The 25,675-nt window shown below is 44.6% G+C and overlaps 1 protein-coding gene and 1 non-coding gene across 3 annotated transcripts in view; one reads left to right on the forward strand and one right to left on the reverse strand.

The window, feature by feature from the left end:
• LOC105275432 (sestrin homolog) overlaps window positions 1–25,675 on the reverse strand; it is a 178,977-nt gene that overhangs the window by 31,761 nt on the left and 121,541 nt on the right. Inside the window, exon 1 of one of the 2 annotated variants that reach the window (XM_011332249.3) lies at window positions 5,529–24,657. The exons of the other annotated variant lie outside the window; for it this stretch is intronic. Within the exon in view, the coding sequence (XP_011330551.1) occupies window positions 5,529–5,561 (33 nt within the window). The 5' untranslated portion in view covers window positions 5,562–24,657. Of the gene's footprint in view, window positions 1–5,528; window positions 24,658–25,675 lie in introns of those variants that run through there. 2 annotated transcript variants of the gene reach the window in all.
• On the forward strand, window positions 15,269–15,341 carry Trnaa-agc. The gene has a single exon. It is a non-coding gene; the product is annotated as a tRNA-Ala (tRNA).

The raw sequence follows: 25,675 nt of genomic DNA on the forward strand, positions 1-25,675 counted from the left end.
TACCAATTACAAAGCAATTTGTCCACGCGATATCAGGACCAGGCGATCTTGGAGAGAATTCTTGTGAGAGATACCGCCAAAGTCTATGCGGAATCGCGCGAGGCGTCGCTATGCTCTCGCGCTTATTCAGGATTCATCCGGTTCGACTTGACCTCGCTCGGCGAGACTTGATTTCGTGCCGCGCTATAAATTGATCCGAGTAACGGGTGCGACACAACACGGCAGAGTTTCTCCAGGCCGCGAGGAGAAACGATGACACAAAGTCGGACGAACGTTCGGTCCATGGATCTCATTGTCAGCCCGGGATTCCGCTACTTTGACCGAACGAAGCCTCTCGCGAATCTCCGCCGCTTACGTAACAGTCATTCGAAGGACGTTAATAACATCGCGTTACCGTGCAGGTAAAATTTATCACGACGAGTTCGCCCACGGGTGGCAAAAAAAGCGACGACGCGCACCCAGTTTTCAGCCGCTCGTACCGAGGAAAGAACCCTCGTCTTTCATTGAGCAAAAGGCTCCAACGTCGTTGTGGTGATGCAAGAAAGAAAGAAAAAGAAAAAGATCGAAAAGAACCTGTCGGAGAATACGAACGCGGGTCCGGCCCTCGAAGAGGAGAGCGAAGGCGGCCTATGACCGGGCGTAAACAACGTTGGAAACCAGAACCCAGATCTCCGAAACCAGTTCCAACGCCTGGAAAATAATTTTACGACAACGCGGCGGGGGGACGTGCCGCAGCGACGGGGGAAGACGAAAGAGAAAAGAAAGGAGCGAAGGGTGAACGGCGTTTATTTCCTCCCAGGGGAGAGACACTCCTCCCGAACGAATGAAGGGAAATTAGTAGATTAAAAAACATATGTCTGAAAAACGTGAGAAATTCAATACGCGCATTTTATGCGGGTAACATCTGAGAGGGAGAAAGAGAAAAGCTTCCAATGTTACGTAACAGACTGGAGACACTCAAACGTGACAAGTTTGAAAAACGACAAAGAGATACGAGCGAGGTTCTATTAGCGGAAAAATCATTTCGGTTTCCAACAGGCCCTTCTTGGCCTGTTCGCCACTCACTCAACGCCCTACACGACGAACTAGATCTTGCCGGATCCTCGTGCACGGTGGATGGAAGTCGAATCTCAAAAAGAGGCTGCCGTATATACGAATCGTGACAGGTATACGTCTCTCTTCGATAGAGACAGACGGGAGGGTACGCTCGCGAGAGAGGAGGACGCGAGAGCGAGAGAAAAAAAAAGGGGAAAATTCGATAACACCATGTCCCGGCGGGGATACGAACCGCCAATGCGATGGGATCGTGTACTCGTCAGGCGTGTTGAAGGAGACGAGGAGAAAAAGAACGGTCCAGAAGGAGGGAAGGGAAATCGAAGGCGCGGGGCGACGATAAAAATAGACGCGCCGCGTCTGATATTGCGCAAAGGCGGTCGCTTAATTCCGCCTGTTATTTGCCTCTCTCGGCAGAAACAGCGGGGCACGCGAAAATAAACCGGCTTGTGCCAGGCGCGATATGAGTTTCCGATTTTCCGCGAAAATTAAGTGAGGCAATGGCTCGGTTGCGTAAAGAGCAAACAAGCGATGGCTGTAAAAAAAAACACTGGAGGTGCAAGAGTAAACGACACATTCGTGATGGAGAAATGACACGGAGCTAGTAAAGAGATAATTTATTTTCAGAGGGAATAATGGGCTACCTTTTTTCAAAGGCGAGTCATTATTTTTTTATGATTCTCGTTGAAAGAAGCAGCAGGTAAGAACCTGCTGCACCGTTACTTGTTTTGGTAACTTTGATTGATCAACGCTTACGCCTTCAGTCACGGTTGCTGAAAATTAGCCTAAGTCAACAACGATATTGTAATAGGCGCTAACGTTTTCCAGCGAGTTGATCACCTTGGCTTAAGAGTTTTTTTTTTCGCATTTGTAAGTGAATATGACATGAAAAGTGCAAGCGATTTCATATCGCGCTGAGCGAATTGACACCGTCAATCGAAAATCGGCCTTAGTCTGGTGCTGCCCGCGAGCTCTACCGTCTTCAATCGAGAGATGATGCAATCAGTCGATAAAATTGGGGAAGGTGGATCTGGAGAACATCAACTTTCCATAAGAGGAGTTGCAAGTATATATCGAAAGGATACAGCGTATCAAAAATTCGAAAAAATATTCATGAAGGCAATTTACAAATTGCAGAATCGTGAAATATAAATAGAACTCAATTCAATCAATTATCATGACATAAAGGAGATTAGATAATGCAATATGAAATCTTAAAAGTAGTTTTTATCTAGAGATATTTGGACTACAACACACACAATTTAATTTATTTTTCGATTAATTAAATATATATTTTAATTCTCTGAGTTAATAATTAATTTTAGATCACTTTCTTACAATATCACGTTGATCACAGATTAGATTCTTGATCTACAGATAGCCAAAAATAATTGGACAAACACGTAATCGAGCTATGAATGCACAAGGTGTTCTATGTATGCCCAGGGACGAACGCTTCTCAGCTCGATACTAAGGCTCAAGCTGACGAAAGAGGGATGAAGCTGACGCAAGATCAAGAATGCCCGTATACCGTTGTCTCGTGCACGCGTTTGTTACACGGAGGACAAGTTGTGCGAAAACACAGCTGCTTCCTAAATACACGCAATAGACAAACTCGCAATATCGTGGCACGCTCGGCACGATCGTAAAAATAGATAACGACGAATATTCACGTCGACTTTGTTTACGAGAAGTCTTACGTTATTCGCAGAAAACACAGTTTAAAGTAGCAGCGCTGAATGCGCGGATTGTATCTATAATAGTCGCGCAAACTGGCTGACTATTTTTATGCGTGTCCGTAATTTAATTGTCGTACGTATTGCGGCGGACAATGACAATGAAGCTATTGAGTCCGCGTGAAAAATAACCGATGGAAGATTTCGCGTTACTATCTTAAAATAAAGTCTTCATCTAAACCGAAGGCGTTGTAGTTAATCCTGTTTTCGATCGTGCAAATTATGTAATTACGGTAAATCGTTCATGTGTTAGTCGTCGATCTGCATTATCCACATCATCACGTGACCTTTCTCAGAATTACTATAATAGCGACATTTTTCAAACTGTTACAATAATCAACGTCAAAGTTTAAGAGATCACCGAAGATTACGATCGCTACACGAGCGCGAGAATAAAATGAGTGATCACCTAATTTACCGTCTGATTATCAGATTACCTTATCGAGAGACACGTGACAAGCGACAAAATCGTCGTCGACAATTCAACCATGACGATGCAATCAATGGTATTTCCCCATTCGAGTCGAATTAATCATCCAGTTTCACTTGATTAATAGACTGGGAATTATCGATCAAGAGACATCAGACTTTATTCATAGAGAAAATAGCTCGTGAGCGTACTCGTTGCTGACGATAATACTCGACACAAAAATATTCTACAAGAGCACAACACGAGACGACTGTCATGAAAATCTCGTAAAGCTCGAAAACGATTCCTGCGCGATCGCGACCGGTCGCTCAGCGTGAGTATTAGAATTTGCATTTTAGCATTTGAATCCCGTAGCTTCTTAAAATGAAATCTATTCTAAAAAGGCAGGAAGCAGCGACATTCTGAAAGTAGATTGTGAAACCGAGTTACTTTGCATTTCCTTTGAGGAGATAATAATATAAATGTTATTCTGAATAATAAAGCGGAAACGTGAAAAATATCTAATGTTAAATTTAAAATATAACATTAGATGATATCTGGCGTGATCGGTTCTCCTAAGAAAGTCATTTATCTTTCACGTTTATATTCTCGCATTGACCCAGCTTTTCCTCTCTCTTTCTTTCTCTCTCTCGTTAATGCGTGCCAAATTCCGATGATCGCGCTTGGCACGTACCGTCCAGAGCATCCTAATTACATTACGTAAGCAGGGAAATATCCGTAGCTATAAAAATCCTCACGTATCGTCAAAGTCAATTGCAAGCTCGGATTCATCACAGCCTTCTCAGCGTGATCGCACGTATTGTAACATATAAACGTTTCCTGCGTCGAAAGTTGGTCTCGTTCACGAAGAAGGGAAACGCGGGGCTCTCTTCTAGAAAGCCGAGAAGAAGGACCGCGTGACGTTATCTCGAGATCAGGGCGTACTTAATCAGCCGGACGAAAAGAGCGAGGCAAGCGAGGCGCGTAAACAGGGAAGAGGTATTATACTCGTCGTTATTAAATCGGAGGCTTCCCGACCAACCGGCGGTGTTGGATACGATCACGCGACTCGGTGTTCCGTCCTCTTCCTGCCAATCGGGACCCTACCTCGTCTCTCTCGCACTGTTGCTATCTCTCTCTCTCTCGTTTTCTTTAGCCAACTGCTCTCGCTCCGCCACCAGCACGTTATTGTACTCTATTTCTGCCGATGAGCCGACGAAGGTCTCGGTGACTTTCCGAACGCACCGCGTGCACGTGTATTGCACGAGAAAGAAAGCCGGGGACAATTACGAGCGCGAGAAGCCAGTAATGATTATATACCGAGCGCAAATATACCGCTGACTATCTCGAGCACCGAGAGATATAACGCTCGACGAATTTTTAATTAAGAGATGGGAAGGAGATTCGCGTCGAAATTCGTGTCACTTAATGAGATTCTTTTATCGCTCTTTTCAAAGAAAAATTCGCAGATATGCAAATCCAATTTCTCCGATGAAGCGACCTTTCGTTTCCGTTTCGATACTACAGTCATTCATATTCATTCTATCTCGACGTAAAGTGAAAAGATTGCACTAGCAGAGGATATCTCGCGATTAGTCGCCGATGGAAAATGAAATGAGCTACGGCACATTGCCAATTACGACGATTAATGCTGATTAACCGGTTTTATAAACGCTAGAAAGTGTTTGTGGAAAAATTACCTTATGATAATGATTGCATGACGAAACAACGTGACATCTTTCGTAAAGTAGACTTATCGCGGCGTTTTATCACATGTGCGAAGAGCGTTGTTTCGCTTATCGAGTTTTAGAGGCACTTTGCGCCGCGACAACAACAGATATCGACGCGCGTAAACCGTTTTGTGCAAATAGTCAAAAAGTTACACAATACAGTACAAACTGCGAAGCAAGATTAGTCGCGACAACGTTTTCCGTCGACGCTTATCGGGGATACGCAGTGGAAAGTTGTTCCGCGGAAAGTTCCAGCAAATGGAAAAGTCATCCGAGTAAACTCGAGTAACACGCGTTTTTCGATTCTCAAGACGAATTCGGGGGAGCAGCTTCTCCACTTGTTGCGAGCGGCACGCATCGCCGACGTAGCACTCGATCCTCCACCGGCAGTCACGAACATTCGAGAGACTGCCGGATCTCCGTTCGTGCTCTTGAAATTTCGAGCGTCGCGTTTCAACGTACGCGAGATGACACGTCGCCCGGCGACGAGCCAAACCGAGCCGAGCGGGTCGATACGCCGACATGCGACCGACTCTCGCCACGGAGAGCCACCCCGTAGAAGGCAGAAAAAGAAACGACGAGAGGTAAAGAAAAACTTACGTCGTTGGACGCTATTTGACCCATACTGCCCATGTTGGCGGCACCACCACTGTTCGTGATTGTATCCGCCGCGAGATATGGGTCGTGTTCGTTGGCGATCGGAATTTTGACGGCTTTCGGTCACTCCTACGGAGGAAACAACAGCCGATCTCCCGGCTGGTGGTGTCTGCTCAGTCGCTCACTCTTCTCTCTCCCGTCCTCTTCCTTCAAAGCCGCACGACGACTGCGGATCCACCGACGACGCGGCGTCTTCCCGAACAACGAACAATTATCACCGGGTTTTCGGGCCGGCTGCGGCGCGACACGTCCGTTGATTCTCACTACAAGTGACGAGCGTAAGGTCTACTGTCGCGCGACTATTACCAGTCATAATATATCACAGGGTCACCGGAGTCTCGGAGGTCACCCGGGGAATCGGAGACGGCAACTGAACAACGCTACTGAGTACGTTACACGACGTGCCGGTTGGTCTACGGCTACAAGTTCACCGGAAACTCACGGATGGAAGCGGGCTACGCAGAGCGTCACGGTACTACGAGGAACGTCTACCAAAAAACAGTCCACATCGCTCCACAGCCGGTTGCTAACTGTCGAGCGATGCGACGCGAGCGGAGAGGCTACGATCATATGCTGGCCGGCTGCAGGCGGCCCGGTAGTGGGGGGGATGACAGATGTAGCGGGGAGTGGTGGGGGAATGCACGCCGGTCTTACGCGTCCGTCATTGGTCGCGTCAGGGCTGTATGCGGGTGGACCGATGCGCGGACGACCTATCCAGGCTCGGGCAAGATTTTCGGACTTGACTCTTGAACCGTAGACGATCGATCGAATTCCGGAAATCATCTTCCTCCTTCGCTGCTCGCTCGCCTGCATTTTTACTTTGATTTGATGGAACGGAGATACCGCGGTGTAATCAGAATTTGTGTGCGTTCGATCTTTGGATTCAAAGTGCGAAACTCGAAGGTGAACGCTGGCGAGGATCGCGCGTGTGGAATCGCCGATACGGCCCTGTCGTACACAGACGACCGGCCAGATCAGCTGATGCCCTAGCAACAGTGGTACTAACCGCGCTAAATATATCAGTTGCATCTGGTTATCGGCAGAACACGACTCGTAAACGACGAAAACGACAAGAGGTCGCAGGGAGAGGGAAAGAGAGAGAGAGAGAGGAGAGCGTAGTCGAGTGATAATTATAGTTTCATCACGCGATAAAATGCATAATCGCGCCGATGACGTACCGCTATGTACCGATTTAAGGGTCGACGTGCGAGGGACAATGTTTACTCACCGCGGAAATTACACCCGAGCAAGTTCCCGTTCGCGATTACATAGGAAAAATGTCTTAGCGAATATATTACTGTTAAGAGTAGGTAAAAACAAACTCAAACACTAAAAATAATTTAGTGCGCAAAGTCAGAAAACTAAGTGCTCATCATATATTATATTTAATTGACACGGAAACATAATTTCCATTTCGTTCCGCTTGAAAAACAGAGAGAGTATGAAGGAAACTTGTTACAATTATTTTAGAACTAGGAATAAATATTTACGTATATCCACACAGGCAAAATTGCATATAAATTCTCTCTCATCGATTTACATTACTTTATTAGATGATTTTATTGTGTCAAAGTATAATAATTGATTATATTGCTGAAAATGTCTCGGCTCTAAGAAGTCATTAGCGTAATCTGACCCAAATAACATATTTATACAAATAATTTAATGATAAGCTATCTGGTACTATCGGTCTCGCGACTATCACGAGCGATCCCACAGAAATGCGTATTTCGATAATGATGGACTTCCATCACGCTTCTGATACTTTGCCTTGATGATTAATACTCGTTGCTATCGAAGCAGTCCCCAGATGATACGTTCATCTTTCCGCCGAGAGACTCGTCAACAGACGACGTACTCCTTGTCAAAATAAAGAGAACCCGAAATGCGACTTTACTCTTTATTCCAAGACAAAAGTCAGGAATGAAGAGCGCGCCTGAAGTCCTTCTGGAAGCGGATTCAGGAATTCAATTAAGTAAAGGAAACGTATCATGTGACATAACAGTCCCGCGGGTCGTAAATGCGGGGATCAATGAAACCACATCCCTTTTCGCGTGGGGACGGGAGGAGGGACATGGAGGAGAAACACGACGGTACCGTCATCCGGAGATCTCCGATTCCTCTCGTTCCTTTGTCTCGCAAAGATACTGCGAAATGAAGGCGCCAGGGGACCGACCCTTCATTTCCGTCGGCCCTTTAACGAGCCTTTGTTACGAGCACCGAAATGTCGCTGCGAGAGAAAGAGGACGCGAGTACGGTCCATAATCCGGGAGGGTGATAAACTCTGCCGCGCGGAGAACGCACTTTGTTCGCGCTCGTTGCAGAACGTCAACGGAACGAGTGTGCGTCGTCAGCTGACATCCGACTGAAATCGCGTGATCAGCGAATTTCGTCTCGAGTCGCGATGAATAGTCAATACTGTTACGCACAGTGGCCGTTTCTCCGTTTCGCGGATTCCTCACCGAGAAGTCGGATGCTGAGGAGCTGCTAAGCGCGTCACGTAGATTCGATAAGAGGCCACGAGGGGTGAGAATTAGAGGAAATGCGACGGTCTCGCGTTAATTACGCATTAATATGCGTCGATGGTGACGCGGATTTTCGCGGAACGAGAGGCCAGCTGCTCGATGCGATAACCGGTGCATTCGATCCGAGTAATTCCCCGGATCGGAATCGGATTGCGCGACGTCAATCGACGGGGCGGACAATCGAGGGAAGTTCGGCGGATCGCTGCAGTGTTTCGCGGCTATGGCAAATGCAACCGCGACCGTACCGACTTTTCCCGGTGTGCCCACTTGTTGGGAACGATGTGACGAAACGATGTGGCGGCGATAACAGTTTCTTCAACCCGCCCGCCGCCGAGAACAGGTACCGGACTCCAGGAAACGTGTTCCGCGTGTTTGTATGCGAATTGACAGGCTAGATTATTGGATAGATAAATAGATATAGACAGAGATAAAAAAAAACGGGCACGAGGGTGTTCCGCGTGTTCGGTTCTTTACGGCCAGAGTTATGCACTCTCGAGCCGCGATTGTCAGATTCTTCGCCGCGAAATAGAACGAAACAGAAGTAGCATTGTATAATCGAAAGTATATAGACTGAGACTAAGTATTAAATTAGATTTAGATAGATTTAGATAGACTCGCGGGCCGCTGTGAAGAATAGAGACGTCGATTTAATAGCGAATTGATAAGCCAGCCCCATAGCGGTTAAATTAATATCGCTCTTTATTCCTCTCCGCTTTTTCTTTCGCTTTCTATTTTCTCTTCCTGCTTTTCTGAATCCAAAAAAATCTCACCCTCAAATAATTCATCGACTACTCAATGCACGCAGTGACCTTTCGAGCTCGTTCAGTACCCACATCCGTCTGCTCGAATTTGTCGTAGGAATTCCGCTTCGCGACAACCGTCGCGGCGCCGACGCTCGCGCGAAGCGATATTTTAGTCGAGTTCCGCGTGAACTCCCGGTCAATCACGATTTCCGCGAAGACGAGATATCTCTCTCTCTCTTTCTCTACGCACTGAGAGGAATAGGGACAGAGAGAAAGAGTTCTGCGGAGTTTCTATTATTTCGTATTCCCGAGAGGAGGCGGACACGCTCTTGGGCGAGGTTAGTATTGGAAGCGCGAGAGGTCAACGCTCGGGAAAGCGCCTCTCGTTACGGCACTGCCATACGATATTACCAGGCCCGTCGCTCGGATATCCCTGCCCTCCCCTTTCCGTGATCCCCGCGCGATCACTCCACGTGTGCGTGCGTTCATCTCGCTCGCTCATGCACACACGACACACATACACAACACTCTCCCTCTTTTTCTCTCCTGTCCGCTCTGCCTTCTCCTCCTCTTTGCCTCCCTCTCCTCTGTCTTTCTCGAACCCCTTATTGAGCCCGATTGCTCGATTATCCATCTTTTACCTCCCCGAATGCTCGATCATTTTACTTCTCTGTGCACTTAGGGCGTCACGTTTCCTCTCTCTCTCTCTCTTCCTCTGTTCCTCTTTCTCGACTGCCCTCCCGCTGTTTCCTCCGCTCGATTTCATCCCTTACGAACGAGGGAAGCTGACTTGATCCGAAGGATCCATTGTTTCTGTTTTTCTTGACTCCCGTTGTTTACTCCGGCTTATGGTATTTAGTAGAACGACGTTGGATACCCATATGGGTAAGCGAATTGTCTCTCCGTCTCTCTATTCGTTTCTTTATGATATAGCCGTAACTATAACGATAATTTAGAAAACAGCGGGATCAACTAATTATAAGGCCAGTTGAGCAGAGTTATCGATATAACGGCGGCACCATCATCATCTTTCATTTCCACTCGATGCTTGCGCCATATAATTCCCCAGCAATTTGTATGGCAACTGCTGGTGTATCGCGTATACTTCTGTGTCCGACGATCTATTAAAGCGCGAGGCAAACATCTATCGCTTTGCAAACTTTCGAGACTACCACGAGTCTATGCGACCCTATCCAATAATACGCGGCGAGGAGAGTTCAAAAATATCACCTGTCCACGCCAGGCAACCACCACCGGCGTATTCCATACCAACGTACCAAACAACCTCCGAAAAGAAAGACGCCTCTACGTCCCTTCATGTTAACTGTCAGTCTGTCGTCGTAGTGCTCACGCTGTCATAACATGGTTCTAGATCGATTTGTCCTATCAAGCTTCTCTTTCTTCCTCTCTTTTCTTCTCTTTCTCACACACACAAAATTTTAATTTTATTTGACTCTTTCCTTCTCTGAATTCGTTCTTTCCGTCTTTCTCTCTTGCATCAGTTTTGCTCTCATCGTCTTTCTACTTTCATGTAAATGCATTCTTAGTATCTTATCTGATACCAAGTTTTCGATATCGTCTCATCTCGTTTCCTCTTTCGTTCCTTTTTATCTCATTCTTTCAAGATATACATATGTTTCGTTATAACGGGAAAAAGGTAGCAAACCAGTTACTACAAAACCATCGGAAAGTTTCGTCGATCCATGATGAGTAACGACCGGTTTCACGCTCGAACAACGAAAATTGCCTTTACCTTGTGCGATGCTTGCCGGAAGAAGCTAAAATTTACTCGATCGGTCTTTCGGTCAGTAGGTTCGTCCATAAGCCTCCCTACATCTTGTCAAGGATATCGAATATCCTTTCGCTTATCCAAGCGAACTGGAATTCACTTAGAGAGATTAGACTATAATGTTCATCGTCATCATACATAATATCATCGTCATCAATAATATATAAGTAAAAATAATTACTGATATAATTAAACAATCTCACTTATCACTCATAAGCGAGGAAAATTTATTTTGATTTGAAAAAATTTTAATTCAATATTTATATTTCTCGAAAAAATATGTTTACACGATTTTACGAGACTGTAAAAGTGTCCGTAATATTTTTGAAACTCATTGAAATGTGTTGCATTGTTTTTTACAGAATGCATCACGATTGGAATCGTAAAATTGCCAATTTTGGACACGCTAGACATTTCCAATGAAATTAAATACAAAACAGATAACTCAGAGACGGAAAAATCATTTTACACAAATATGTTTTTATATCAGGAGATATGCAAATCGCTTATTATGTCGCGCAACGAATTGTGCATTGTAGCGTTCGGCTATTTTTCGAGTACATTTGCATAGATGTGCCATCAGGCATGCCGAAAAAGCTAACGTCAGTTAACGAGTAACCGTGAGTCACGATATCAAAATGTAAACTAATTTCACGCTGCCAAACAGTCTCCGCAAATTTCAGAATATAGAGGAAAGTTGAAGAGACAGCTTCTAAAGCATTGACTTAAATAATGCATTAATTCTACGGCAAAAAATTGTGCATTAAACACAATAAAAGAGACTTTATTCGCTACACAAGGTCTTATTTCGTTAAGAGTAGGTATGATCAATTACGAAATCATGTCACATTAAAAGCTGAACGTCAGGGGAACAAAGCAAGATTTCCTAAAAATGGTCAGTAGTTGCTGCGATATTACATACTTATGCAAGAAACTCATTGCCAATGTCTTTTGCAAGTCTCGTAAATACGCCGGTATCAAAAGTATGACTCATACACGGGCATAGTTGTCCGTCTATATCTCTACTCCTCGGTGTCCCGTCCTTGCGCACAATCTTCCGCTAAAAGCTGCCGTCAAAGCCACCGATATAAAATTGTTTAAGAACGTTTAACGACAATGAGTCACGCCGCGGCACGGTAAAACTTTGCGTAATATCGGCGCGTCTGCGCTCAATCGCTAAGCGAGGATCAGACTGCTTTACATAAGGTAATTGTCGCAGGTGTTTTTAAATGGGTTCTCAAAAACATGATTTATTTTTATATGCGGAACATCACACGCTCGTCGGGAAAAGATCTACGAATTACTCGAATTATTCCATCACTGAAAGTAACTGACCATAAGAGGTGCAAGACAGATATATTATCCATGTGATCAAATGTAGATAATGTTTAGTTATTCATTGTTTATATTCATCATTTGTTTATATTTGTGACAATCTCTTAAATCACAATTAGCTTTAAGCGCTGAAATATTTAATTAAAATATTTTAATTAAACTTGTATCTTTTTTTTCTAAGATGATGCAAGACGTTTTGAATATTGCAATGCAATATAAGCAGCTTTTTTCCGACTTGAATGTAAATTCAGTTTTATAAACAACATGCTTCTTATCTCGCTAATACAGAATGAGTTCAATAAAATTTCATCGATAAATAAGAGAGGAAATAGCAAGAGAGATAATATTTTTTCAGAAATACAAATATCTCATTGTTCTAGCTAAGGGTCTCTTGACCAATCCAACTATAATATTTTTACGCTACCGACATATCTTTACGCTTCTTCACGATAGACTCGCTCGAATAAAACCGTACACATTGGGCCAATATTTTTTATTGAGTAAGAAAGTATAACGAAATGGATCGATCCCCGACATCAAATGGGTCCATAAAAGGCGTCGCCATAAAAGCTCCCTAAAATCGTTCATCCCAGCGCGGGGGTTGCGTAATTTTTACAACGCCTACTTGGCCAAACAGCTTACATTGTTCGGGGAGCATCGAGTAAATCGATACACAAACTATTCATTCCTTTGTTTGTCGAGTCGAGAACCGAGGGATGCTATCATTATGATTAAGACCGGGGGTAAAATATCCCGTATATACGCTCCGAAGGAAACATGAATAAATACACCTCCTCAATTGTACAAAAATAAATTCTCATCAATTATCAGAAAACATGCAATGAAAACGTCTAAAAACACTTTCGCAGACATAACTCAAACAAACATTTTAATATTAATGAAATGAAAAAGGTTGTTCAAATGTGAATACACGTTTATACTCGGAATTTGTAGTTTGAATCATCAAAAATCTGGATAACTCGCGTCTTATCGACAGGCGTCATGCCAGCCAAACATGTGGCATGACTTGTCATATCTTTAGCACGTAATCAACATGTTTCGGAAAGCCTACGCCACATCACGTCACGTTCTTCCAATGGACAGACCCAAAGATCTACATAGATCTGTGTAGAGAGCGATCTATAACATACAACGACAAAAATACCGGCTAGCAGAACAACTGTGGTATCAAAACTTCAATAGAACATATCAATAAGTTAAGTATCAAAGTGAAAAGCGTTGAATCACTGGGGACGTAAAGATCGATGGTAACTTTATTAATGTTGCTGTTTATGTGTACAATTGTGATAAAAAGAAGTACCGCGATAACGGCGTGTCCTTGTCTCAGATTAAGAAGTCTCGTGATTTGCGAACCGTTGCTGCGAGTGAAGCGTGCACATGACAGCTCGTGCGTGCACGTGGCGGAGACACGCGATTCCTGCAGACGCGCGCGCGAAAGAGGGAAAGTCAATGTTGCAGAAGAGCATGACCATGGCTTTTCCGGAAGAGGCCACAGGGGGGAGCTGTGAGGGGAGACGTGCAATTTTCGAGGACGCGCCGGAAAACGCGGTTCGATTCGTCTCTTTGTTACGGTCGCAATAGCGTCACGCTGCGAGAGCTCATACAGACTCGCGCGGGAACCGGCCATTTACCGGAATCGTAAAATCGCGAACAAAGGTTCGTTAGCGCTACTCTCCTCTCTCTCTCTCTCTTCCCCTCTTCCACTCGTGCCGTCTCTTCTGTATAACGTGGCAGAAAGGATACGGCACGAAGATGAGGATGACGTATATCATCGGCGGGGGTGAGCGACGGGATCATCATGTTTTTCATGCCACGCGAGATTCATTTTATCGGCACGAGGAAAATCGACGTGAATTGCCTATCTGTCGCCTCTTTTTTGTTTACCGGAGAAGGAAACCGATAAATCGTCATGTATTTAACGCGCTGCATTTTTTCCCCGTTCACGACGAGAGACGGGAAGAACAAGCGGCGTTAATGAGCTCGGATCACGAGTTAATTTGAGTTCTTTAAAAAAAGTCCCTTTTTGAATGCAATTATTTACTCTTATTATTATCTACTATTATTATTTACTATTTATGTATTGCATATTCTGCACACCATCAATTTTCTTACTTTTCCACGAGAGATTTTATAAACGAGAAACGTGCACGAGAAATGAATAAAATCAAATGATAATTTATGGAGGAAATAAAGTATATCCAAGAAAAGAGTTAATACGGCTGAGCAATTTAGAATGAATCATCCTGTATACATCATCCTTCTGGTGTTTCGCTTTTACGTGTTATAATTGCTTTCCGTGGCAATAATAGCTTTTATAGCCTGAGAGCCGTTGAGCCGTGCACGTGTCGATCGATGATCTTTATGTCTCTTTAATGACGAAACACGCTGTTCTCATTTGAGACAATGGATGTTTATTTCGTGCCTCGTTTGCGAAAATAAAAGAAACAACCAAGAAAATGAAAGAACCGCGATGAAGAGTCGAGGAGGACGCTCAACGATCACAACAGATCGATACAGACCGAACAGGCAATGAAATGTCTGCGAGAGCGTGAAATTGCCAAATTCACCGCTCCTGTTCATTGTTTCATTAACTCCATGAATCAAGATGCAAAAAAAAGGAAATTCGACTGGGCTTATCAATCACGATGCAACAAGGTACAACGGCAAATTGCAGTTGCATCAATTGCGTCAATTTTTTTACGCCGCGAAGCATGGCTAATTATAAGTGCAACGATCTGACACATTAACGATGATTCACTGATGAGTAATATAACTCAAACTACCATAAATTCTATTGATGGGAGAAAGACAATATAGAGCCACACTTAAGACCAACATTAACACGGAAACGGTATGCCTCATCGATCCGTCTTTGTTTCACACAAGTTTCGCGCTCTTACAGGATTCGCGATCCTGGCTTGGTTACTTTTGAGCGTGCAGTATGTGCAGAAAGTTGTATGTCAGTTGCAAAATAAAATACAGTAGACCACCGTATAACTTGGGGATTACGTTCAGCGTTATATGGGAATCTACTATATCACAACGCAACCAGCGTGAATCAAAACGCGGGTGTCACGTTGGCGGAACCAAGTTCGTCATGTCACTATTTTATGCCTGTCGCTGTCCATCAACGTGTTAAACGGTAGACGTTAAACGGTATATGAATTCTGTACGGTTCGCGAGACGTAAAACGTTCGTCTCGGAGAAAGCACAAGACCGGCGCGTTATCCCGCGCTGGATACCTTGCAGCCTTTCGTTACCTTACACGAAGGGGGCGTAGCTCAGATGGTAGAGCGCTCGCTTAGCATGCGAGAGGTACCGGGATCGATACCCGGCGCCTCCAAAATTTTCTTTTCCTGACATGGAATACCCGCGAGAGAAAATCGCTGTTCGTGCGTATCCACGAAAAGGCTTCCTTCTACATCCGGTTTCGTTATCGAATATTCGAGTATCGCGTTTGCGATATGAACGATAAAAATCCTCGCTTTGCGGATCACCTCGATATCGGAAATCACGTGGTACAGTGTTAATCATCTATTTGCTTTAAGCGCACGACTTGAATTGCCTGCTGCAAAGTTGAAAAAAGAAACGTAGCATGCGCAAAGGTAATATACTATAGTGCCGTGTAGAACCAGCACGCTCTCGTAACGGTACAACGTGATTCCCTACGGGATTGCGAGTATTGCTGAGCAAAGGCGCAATCCGCGACTCCTCCGGCGGACTTTTGCAATAACAATGTATGCACGCCGGTTGGATAGAACAGAAGATATCTGTGTCAATTAGATGCAAGAATCGCTGATTATTCATTCGCATACGAATATGAAAACATCCGATATTATTCACAAAGCATACGAATTATTATCTCCATATCCTCATTGATAACGAAAGTTAGTAATAGGCGATGAAAATAAACGTGCTTTTTGTTGGTCCGTTAAACATTATTGTTTGATGTTTGTTCATTGACATTTATCAGATCATGCTCATGCAATACCATGCGAAAAAGCGTGTTTAATATTAATGAAATTAAATTATAGTAATTAGCAATTCATAAAAAGAAAAGTTATATAATATAAATCGAGATATAGAGGAAAGAGTAAAATAATTAAAATGATAAAATCAGCAAAAAGCGAACGTTTCCGAATTTACGAAATTTTGTAATTCAAATGACTCGATAGTATAAATTTCCAAAAAATTGAGTTTACCGTGACATTTATATTTATAATCTTTTTTCGGAGAAGTATATAGTACGATGACGACATCATTGCATAATATTGCAAGATGTGCAAGCGTTTTGTCGCTAAGCGGTATTTTTACAAATCACGACGAGAAACTCTGACAAAGGCTCTCATCGGAAAGAAAGAAACGCACGAGAGATTCGCGAGATTGCACCAATGTTTCAACACGCGGAGCATTCGATCAAAGATAATTTTTTTTACTGCAGCCGCGGCTCGATGCTTAAATAACTTCTTGCATAACGTTGCAAATACACTGTTCGTGAGCTCGCGGGTATCTATAATCTGTTTACGAACATATCGCGCTCCGTTTAATTGCTGCACTTTGCCAGCGATAATGAGCATCACATTGTTGTAACAGCTGATAATATAATTTACAGACGAGCGCGAAGACGAGGAGGAGTCATGCAGTTGTGTCTGTGCAACTTTATTGCGGAATGCATCTGTGCAAATTCGCCGCCGATCTACAGTTGATCTTTAAACTTCTTCAAAGTTGGCAACCAACGTATCTTCCACTTTCAACTATGTCTAACGCGTCCTCGATGTTTCAAGAAATGTCACCTTTATCGTCCAAGAAATGAAGCATCATGCTCAAAGTGAGGATCGATGTACAAGACGATATTATATGTAAAAATATGATTCATATGATTTTTCTATTATCCAAATTTAATTAAACAGTATAATTTTTCGAAAGATTTTTTTCAATTAAATATTCTGAGTAAATTCTTCGTGACTATTTGTCGATCAAAGTGCTCGATTCTTTTGAAAGATCTACATTTAAGATTTCCATTATCTCCGAAATGCGATAAAATTTCTTTTTATTTAATCAATCATATCTCTGAGAAACTATTTATATCTTGATATGTTTGTCGAAGAAATATTATTCTTGGTTTTCGACAAGGTATAGATGTTACTACCTTTGTAAAGGACACACGTATAGTCGTGCCAAATTTCGTCAAGGATGGCCAAATTTAAGAACGCTCGATCACTGCGGCATGTTGCAATAATTCGCGAATAATTCACGAACGCATGAAAAAACAGAATAATAATCATCCCAAAAATATATGAAAAACACGATAAGAGACCACTTTGGTCGTAGGCCAGACTCAGGTTTGCGTCACTGTGGCAGGGTGACGCAAATCGGACGAACAGCATGGTGCTCAAAAAACAGAGTATGCTGCGATATGACAATGACATAACTTTAAGATTCAACGTTTATAGATATCGAGCTGAAATCATAAATATGCATCTCACTCTGCAGCGTCATAGTAGCTGAAGCTCATGAATTTTAGTAGAAAACAAGACAATTACGAGCGATATGCGGCAAATCTAATAACGACCCCTCACAAAACACGTAAGCGCAAAGTGATAAAGAGCCGCGTTCTCATCGCGCAGCCAACGATAAATGCGGCTGCTCGATTCTCATGTCTCACGTTGTTATTGAACGCGATATCTTTGACAAATAAAAATCGACGTGATTAGCGTTAAATACCGGATGAGAATACAGATTCCTATCTCAGTTATGCTTACCGATCAATAGTATCAAATGTATAACAGAAAAATATCTTTTCTTTTTTTATTTCGGGGAACCCACGAGCGTTATGTAACTCCATAAATTACTCGGGGCTACGCTTTCGCGTAACCCGTTTATCACGGTACCCCGACGCGGGAATAGGATCGCCAAAGTCCTGAGACGGAGTCTCGCGTACAACACGAGGACACCTCGTATAAGAAAAAGAGAGAGAGACAGACCGAAGGAAAGAAGGAATGATAGAGAAAGAGAAACCACCAGCGCATCTTGCAACTCGATTAACAAACGCCCCGGAGTTATCTGCACGTCGCTTCGAGGTTTCCACTCGCGCAATTCGGCGCAAACAAGCATCTCGCGAGTCCGTAAACAGACTCGAGAGGAGAACGAGAGATACCGTGGAGCAGAAGCGGAAGGAAGAGAGGAACAAGAGGGTGGAGGTGGAGGAGGAGGAAGAGGAGCAGAAGGAAGAGTTGGCGGTGGAGTTCGCGTTGTCAAGTTTTCCGGGCTTTATTTTCCGCGCTCCGCCGGCGAAACTCCCCCGGAATTTCATTCGTACCATTTTCTTCCGACAATGCCGCCGTTGCCGTTCGCGCAAAAGGCTGGTTAACGAGAAAACTTACGCCCTCCTTTACCCCGAGGGGGTTCGTCCAAAACGAAATCCACGGCGAGTTTTCTGTTGTTCGTGCGCCGTAGTGATGCCAGTCCGCTCGAATTAGCACGTTGCCGATTGTACACGCGTATCTGTGCACGATTGCACACACGATTCTACGGACGCGACGGTGCGCATTCGATTCGCGTGCAATTTCCTAGGCGTTTATTCGCCACGTCGTCGGAAGGCTATTTGATAGCCGACAAACGACCCGGCGAACAATCGCGTTAATTTCCTCGTGGTGCCATTCGCAAAAAGACAATTAGCCGCCTCGCCACAGGATATTCCGCACCACCGAACATTCCCCTCGCCCGCTTAACTACCGAGAGACGAAAAATCCGGCGCGCTATTTTGTGCCGTGCGATTAGTTATTTAAGACTAACGGTTGTAGTTTGGCGGAACGTAAAATAACTTGGAGTTTACCGCAGCGGAAACTCGAGGTCAAACGTAGTTCGCGACACAGTCAGATGCCGCAATTTCGGAGCAAGATTTACGTTAAGAAAAGATCAACCCCAAACTCCATTGCCAACATTCAAAGATGAAAGAGAACGAGATAATCCTCGACGGCGCCCTAAATAAACGTCGCCCAATCGGCGGACGATGAAATCGGCAGTCGCGAACGATTTCCATGCGACATTGCGACGACCAGGCGCTGCGTATCGCATCCTAAATGTCGCATTTCTCTCCCCTCGTGCTTTTGCTAGCAAAGCGCGCGGGGCATCATCGCGCGGATCAATGGCGGGCGGCTCGTAACTGCGCTCGCTGACTTTTATGCGTCGATAAATTAAGGGAAACTCTCTCGCCGAGAGAAGAACGCGTCAGAGTGTACGAGACGAGGGGGAGAAAAGTCGGATACGCATCTCGTGGGCCTTTTCCGTGGAAGCGTGAAGAACAGTGGGACGACGAGGACGTCAGTGGTTGGACGTTGGATCGTAAAACCGGAGCTGTATCAACAATGTATTTTTCTTTCCCCTCGCATACGGTCGCGCGTTCCCCTCGGCCTCGGCGGATCAATGATCTATCGCGATCATGCAGGCCGCGCGCGGACGAATTTTTTATATCGCGATAAATTAGTCGGATTGCGCGCGCGAGGTGCCGAGGGTATCCTCACGAAATTAAATCAGGTCTCGTACTATAATTCGGTCCAGCTATAAAACTCGCGGCCAAATGTGTCTCTGGGATTTATGTGTGTGTAGCCGAGGCCTAGCGTGTGCTTTATAGGCTGCCTCTCTGTCCGCTGTATAACAGAATTACCAAATTACAAGTGCGATCAAAGGCGGCGGCGACGTCGACGAGGAATTATGTCGCTTCGACTTTCGTGTCTGAAATTGATTTCCGCTTCTGATTGCGCGTGATGCATTGTATATACTTTGCACAGACTACCCTGAGAAGCTTCAAGTCAATTCCAAATGCTTACGCGTGAAGAAACTGTACTCAAAAAGAACATTCTGTAGCTCTGGAACCACATAAGGATGATACATGATTCGCATTGGCTTACACGAGTGATCCTCCACGATCGCTTAGACCATAAAATCGGTCTTGCTGGAAAAGTCCACACGTGGAGAGAACCACAACGTTCTGTTCGGTGTCTGACGATATACCACGCGCGGTATTATTCACTCGGGAGGAATCGTCGTGGGACTCAAGCGACACGACAAATTTATTTTCTGACAGATTGGTACCTGCGACACGAGAGAAAGAGAAAGGGAAACGAGAAAGAAAGGAATCGGTCGAGGGACCGGTTAGGCAAAATCTCGAGCGTCCCTTCGTCACGACGAAGGACGAAGTCAAGCACCTCGAAGCACAGCGAGGACAGGAGGTTGTGATAGTCGCTCATGTGTCAACGGTGTAATAAAAGGACCCTGGGTGGAGGGACGCGCCCGAAATTGCGTGCCTCACGCTGGTAATAATGCCCCGCTAGCCAACCTCGAAAAGGAATTTAATCGGCCTGCCTTCGTTTACGTGCGCGTAAAAACCGGAGAAAACCGGTCTTACGAGCGGCGTTACGCTTCCGAATGTAAACAGGATCTCGTAACATTTCCCGGGTCGGATGAAGAAAAGGCGGGTGATAAATAAGCTTCATTGTTCCGACAGGCCCCTCGATTATTCTCGTTACGAGTCGCGCGAGAATGTGATACATTGTCGCGATATTTGATACCGGCACGAGATTTGCGTCTCACGCAAAGTTACTCACAGAGGTGCGAAGATGCCGGGCGCGGATCTATTAAAGAATAAAATTTGTGAAATTATCTAGTTTTGGATTTATATAGGACCAGCAATTTTAATTTGAACCATTTAAGAAACTATTTTATAACAGTAATTTTGAGATAATAACGCGTGTTTTATGTTTTCCATTAATTTTAAAGCAAACAATTATTTTTGTCACTTACGTACTCTTGAAGATATTTGATAGAAAGTATTTTCTTTGTTTTCTCTACTGAAGATAAGAAGCCATTTTATGGTATCGATCTCTCACGCTTTGATCCGATCTGTGATCCGATTTGACCGTTCTTATCTGAGATAGGATTAATAAATCAGCCGTGTGCGACCGATGACAAATAGCGCAATCAACCTGGTATCGTAATTCATCGTTCCTCCCCCGGCGAAATAACGCGCGTTCGCAATACCGTTAAAAGTTCGCGTTAAATAATGCCGCGAGTATCGAAATAAACGACAAGCCGTCTACATCGAGAAGAAGAGAGACAGAGAGAGAGAGAAAGGGGAAACCTCCCTCGTATCAATGCGAACCCCGACAATATGTTCGAGAAAAGCTTTCCAACGTCTCGACATTGGAATTGAACGAACGAACGAACGAACGTCAAGTTGAATGCGCGGCGTAGAAGCTGCGTGATTTCCAGCGCGCTACTAGCATGAGCCCTGCCGAGGAGAGAGGAAAAAATAAATTCAATGTCCGATACGACTACCAAGCAGCCACCCTTCGTTTCCGCTCCTTTGTGCCGAGGCCGAGATCGCGTTAGGCACGGCAGTACGCGACGTTCCTCCTCGTATGAGGAATATAAAGGGCGCTTACCGAGCGCCCGCAGGGCGCGGCTCGAGTCGTGACTGGAACGTGTTATGCCAGGAGGGTGGCAGCACGCAAGGAAAATCGGCGAAAGGGGTGGAGGAGCGAGATTGTTTACAAGCGGATTAAACATCCTGCAGAGGAGCCGGCGCGCTGCCGCGGCGCCGTAGTAATGGCGCCGGATAGAAATGCAGCGACGCCATATCACGCTGCGAACCCGCCGACGACGACGGGTAGTTCCAAGTATCTGGACAATGATCAGTAACGAAGCGTACGGTTTTACGGTGAGCGCGAATGCGAGCAATCTCGTTATCTCTCGGGCGCCCGCCCGAGGAACCGCGAGTAGCCGGCGGCGTGCATTTCCGGTATCCTCGAATCGAGCTCGGCGCGCTCGGCCGAGTCCATCGTCTCCCCTACAAGCCCACTAATTATCCAAACGACTACGATTAAGGACAGTTAACCACAGACGCGCCTCGCCCTCGATTCCCTTCGAGTGTACCGCTGCACGAAACGGCGAGCGAGCATTACTTATGAAACAACGACGTACGACGTACCTAGCTTTTCCATCAAAAGTGCCATCCTGCAGTTCGCGTCATTTGAAGGAAAATCTGATTAACTAAAATTTCATCGAAATCTTTTTGAAATTTAGTGTTGGAGTATATTCGTGATCTTAAAGTCCGCTGGTAAAATAGATAAAAGATTGTTACAACATCCATTCGTATTTTTAGAGTTTGCGTTTTAGGCTGTTATTGTGTTTGCAATCCAGATATAATCGTCACATCAAAGAGAAACATGTTAGACCGGTGCTTCGAGAGTGTGAGCGTGTATGCGTGTCTATGGATAAGAGAAGAAGCGCGCCAGACCCACAAACTACTGCGTATAACACTCTAACGACCGGGAGTTGATCAGCGTGATGTATCATGTTTACGCGTTTATGGAATTTCGGACGGGCTAATTATGGGACATCAAGGTTTCATCGAGCGATATCCAAGAGCGCGCGCGGATAAGAGGATAGCCGCGAAACGGGGCGGAGAGCGCGGAATCATTGTCGACGATCGGTAAACAACAAGCTCGGTTTATCGTTAGTCTGATGCAACGCGGAAGTGAGTTTCATCAGTCGCCTCAAATAGAGCGTACAAAAGTGCAAGACAGATCACTCGGTAATTGTCACGTTTTTTTTTCCGACTGAAAGCGGGATAACGATCCGACGTGCCCGGCGGATTGCGGTGCACCCTCCGAGCTCCCTTTGTTCTCAGGAACTGCCGATGACTCAGTCGAGTATCGGCGATAAGGACGGGCGAATTAAATCTGCCTACGCGATAAGCTTGCGTGGATACGTGCACTCAAAGTCCTGCAGGCATGTAGACGCGTTTGCGCAGGAACTCTTGTGACTTTAGTGGACAAGAATTATCGCGCCGATGAAATCAATTTTCCTTTTATATTATTTCTTTTTGCCTCACGCGATTATCGAGGGAATGATACATCAAAGCGTCAGTCGCAGGGAGACATTTTCTTTGAACACTGAGGTGCACAGAATAAATGTGTTGATAGCTCGTATAAAATATACGTTACTGTAGGGAGAAAAAGATAGAGACAGAGAGAAGCTTTGAAAACACCAGTGTGCCCTATAAAAAGTTAACCCTTTGATTTCTGATGGAACATTGTCACGGAAACTTGATACTTCTGGGACGGTAACGATCTATTCAGAACGTCGGTTGACACATACTGTATGAATCAGAATCTAACTTTGTATTCGAAATAAATAAAAAATTTTAATAAATACAAAGCAGGCCCAACAAACTCGTTTCTAACGTTCTGTCATAAAAACAAAAAAAGAAGGAAAGAGAGAAAAGAAATTTTTCTTAACGTTATGTTGAAATTAAAATGTATTAAAATGTCACACTCAATGAGAGCCTTAAGCATGATGATAAATAATTTCAGAATAGACTTGATTAGTCACTCTATCGATTTGTCAATTAACACAATATTTCTTTTCAAATCTCTGTTCTATTTTCTCTGAAAGTTTTTTCCTTATTAACTTCTCATTAAAGACAAAGCAGATTCAATATACACGAGAGCCGAGCGAAGGCACGTTATAGCAAATGTATTTCTTGGACTACCACCTAATAATGTGAAATGGGATACGTTGCGAATGTCAGATCGCCGTCTGCATCACGAGCAAATTATTTCTAACCGCGGAGAGACTTCGCGAGACGTCGGAAACGCAAAATTCAGCCTTGGGCTGAGAACGTAATACGCAAGGCCCTGAGGAAAATCGTAATCATTAGACGACGTTCATCCTCTTTCCCTGCACCTGCTCCCTTGTTGTCCCGTCCCGTCTTTGTCCGTTTCCCCAGTCTCCCTTCGCTTTTCGAGGAACCTTCAAAATCCCTTCCAGTGAAGTCCTTCGTAACTGCTCAGCGGGAGAGCCACGTTTTGGCATTGTTTCTTTCAGCTCGAAAAAAGGAACTTGGTTCGCCGACAATTAAGAAACACGAGTTGTAAAACGATCGTAAATACAGAAAGTCACGTTATGAGTCACGCGATGAGCCAGCGAGATACACGAGGAGTCCCAAAAGTTTTCTTCAAAATGCGGACATTCGAGGCGCGGCTGGGAGAAACAGCAGCGATTTCAATGTCGGGGCAACCTCGCGAGCTGACACCTCGGGACGTTTATAGCGATATACTCATGCAAATTTATGTGCAACAGGCTTGGAACGTTCTTGCTTAGACGAGTGAATCTACTTAGTGCGCGTTACCACGATAATGTAATCGCTCGCGCGGGGAGACAAGCGAGGAAACCAGGGGGGAATTCACAGCCGGCATTGGTGTACAAAAATTCGGCAGTGGACTAAAATATTGGACGGCATTGTCGTCAGTGGTTGGGCAGTAGTAATAATGACTAGTGGTAGTGGCAATGTAGGAGGCATTGCATAGCATTGCTAAGGCATTATCAGAATTTTAGCCGGCATTGACTCGGCAATACGGCAGTGGACGTCCCACTACTCCTATTCCTGGATATGCGCATGTGCAGTCTAAACAATAACAGACTTCCAGAGATGCCAGATTCCGGTCGCTGCGCACTGGTAGCATTTGGTAGCATGGGAAGGGATGACGCACACAACTATCTATCGTGTCCATGTGCGCTCGGGACGGTTCCGAGTAGTCCCGAGTGCATACGAAACGTACACTGAGAAAAAAATGTAATTGATCCAACGAAATGTCTTGTCACGGGGTGCCAACAAAATATATACTTATTTCAACAAGTTATATATTGAATCAAATATATAATTGTTGGATTATAATTCTCATGTGTGTAATCCAAGAACTACATATTTGTATCAATATATAACTTGTCGAAATAAGTATATATTTTGTTGGCACCCCGTGACAAGACATTTCGTTGGATCAATTACATTTTTTTCTCAGTGTATGTTGCGTCAGTCTCTTCGCATGCTAACAGATGCTAGCAATGCGCAGAGAGAGAGAGAGAGAGAGAGAGGGGGGGGGAGAGAGAGAGAGAGAGAGAGCGGGAGAGAGAGAGAGAGCGGGAGAGAGAGAGTTATATTATAATGTACAATTACATGACAAGCAACGGCAGATATGCCTTCCGTATATCCGTGTGACGCACACAATGACCGACTCCGCCTGTCGGTAAGGGTCGGTAATGAGTAACGGGTCGGTAACGGCAGATAGCACGATCGCTTTAAAGAATATTAAAATTTTTTTAGTTCTTTGTACTTTTGAGTTGTTTGTAATTGTGTAGAATATTTCGGGAAAGCTTTAGGATTCTTCTTTAGCTTTAGGATAGCCATTGGCGTACGATAATGGGCGGCAGTGTTCATAATAATTCGCGGCAGTGTTCATAATAGCATGGCATTACCTTAACTTTAATGCGGGATTGACGGCATTGTAAGCATTGACTAGGCATTGTCGGCAGTGAACGAAAATGTCGGCAGTGTTTTCTCGCATTTTACAGCATTATCTAAAATCGGCAGTGGTGTACAAAATTTTGTGTTGTGAATTCCCCCCTGGAGAAAACATAAAAAAGAGGCAAGAAGACGAACGAGAGGACGCGGACTCGATCGAAATCGAGTTAATACATAGTTGTTTCTTGCAAGCCATTCGCCAGGATGCTACGATTAATAACGAACGAGACAATCCCTCTCTCTCTCTCCTTCTTGCAGGAAAAAAAGTGGGAATTCGCATACTTATTCGCACGCGAGGAGGAGCTACTGAATTA

This window comes from Ooceraea biroi, chromosome 3 (genome assembly GCF_003672135.1).
Source record: "Ooceraea biroi isolate clonal line C1 chromosome 3, Obir_v5.4, whole genome shotgun sequence".
Taxonomy (NCBI): Eukaryota; Metazoa; Arthropoda; class Insecta; order Hymenoptera; family Formicidae; genus Ooceraea; species Ooceraea biroi.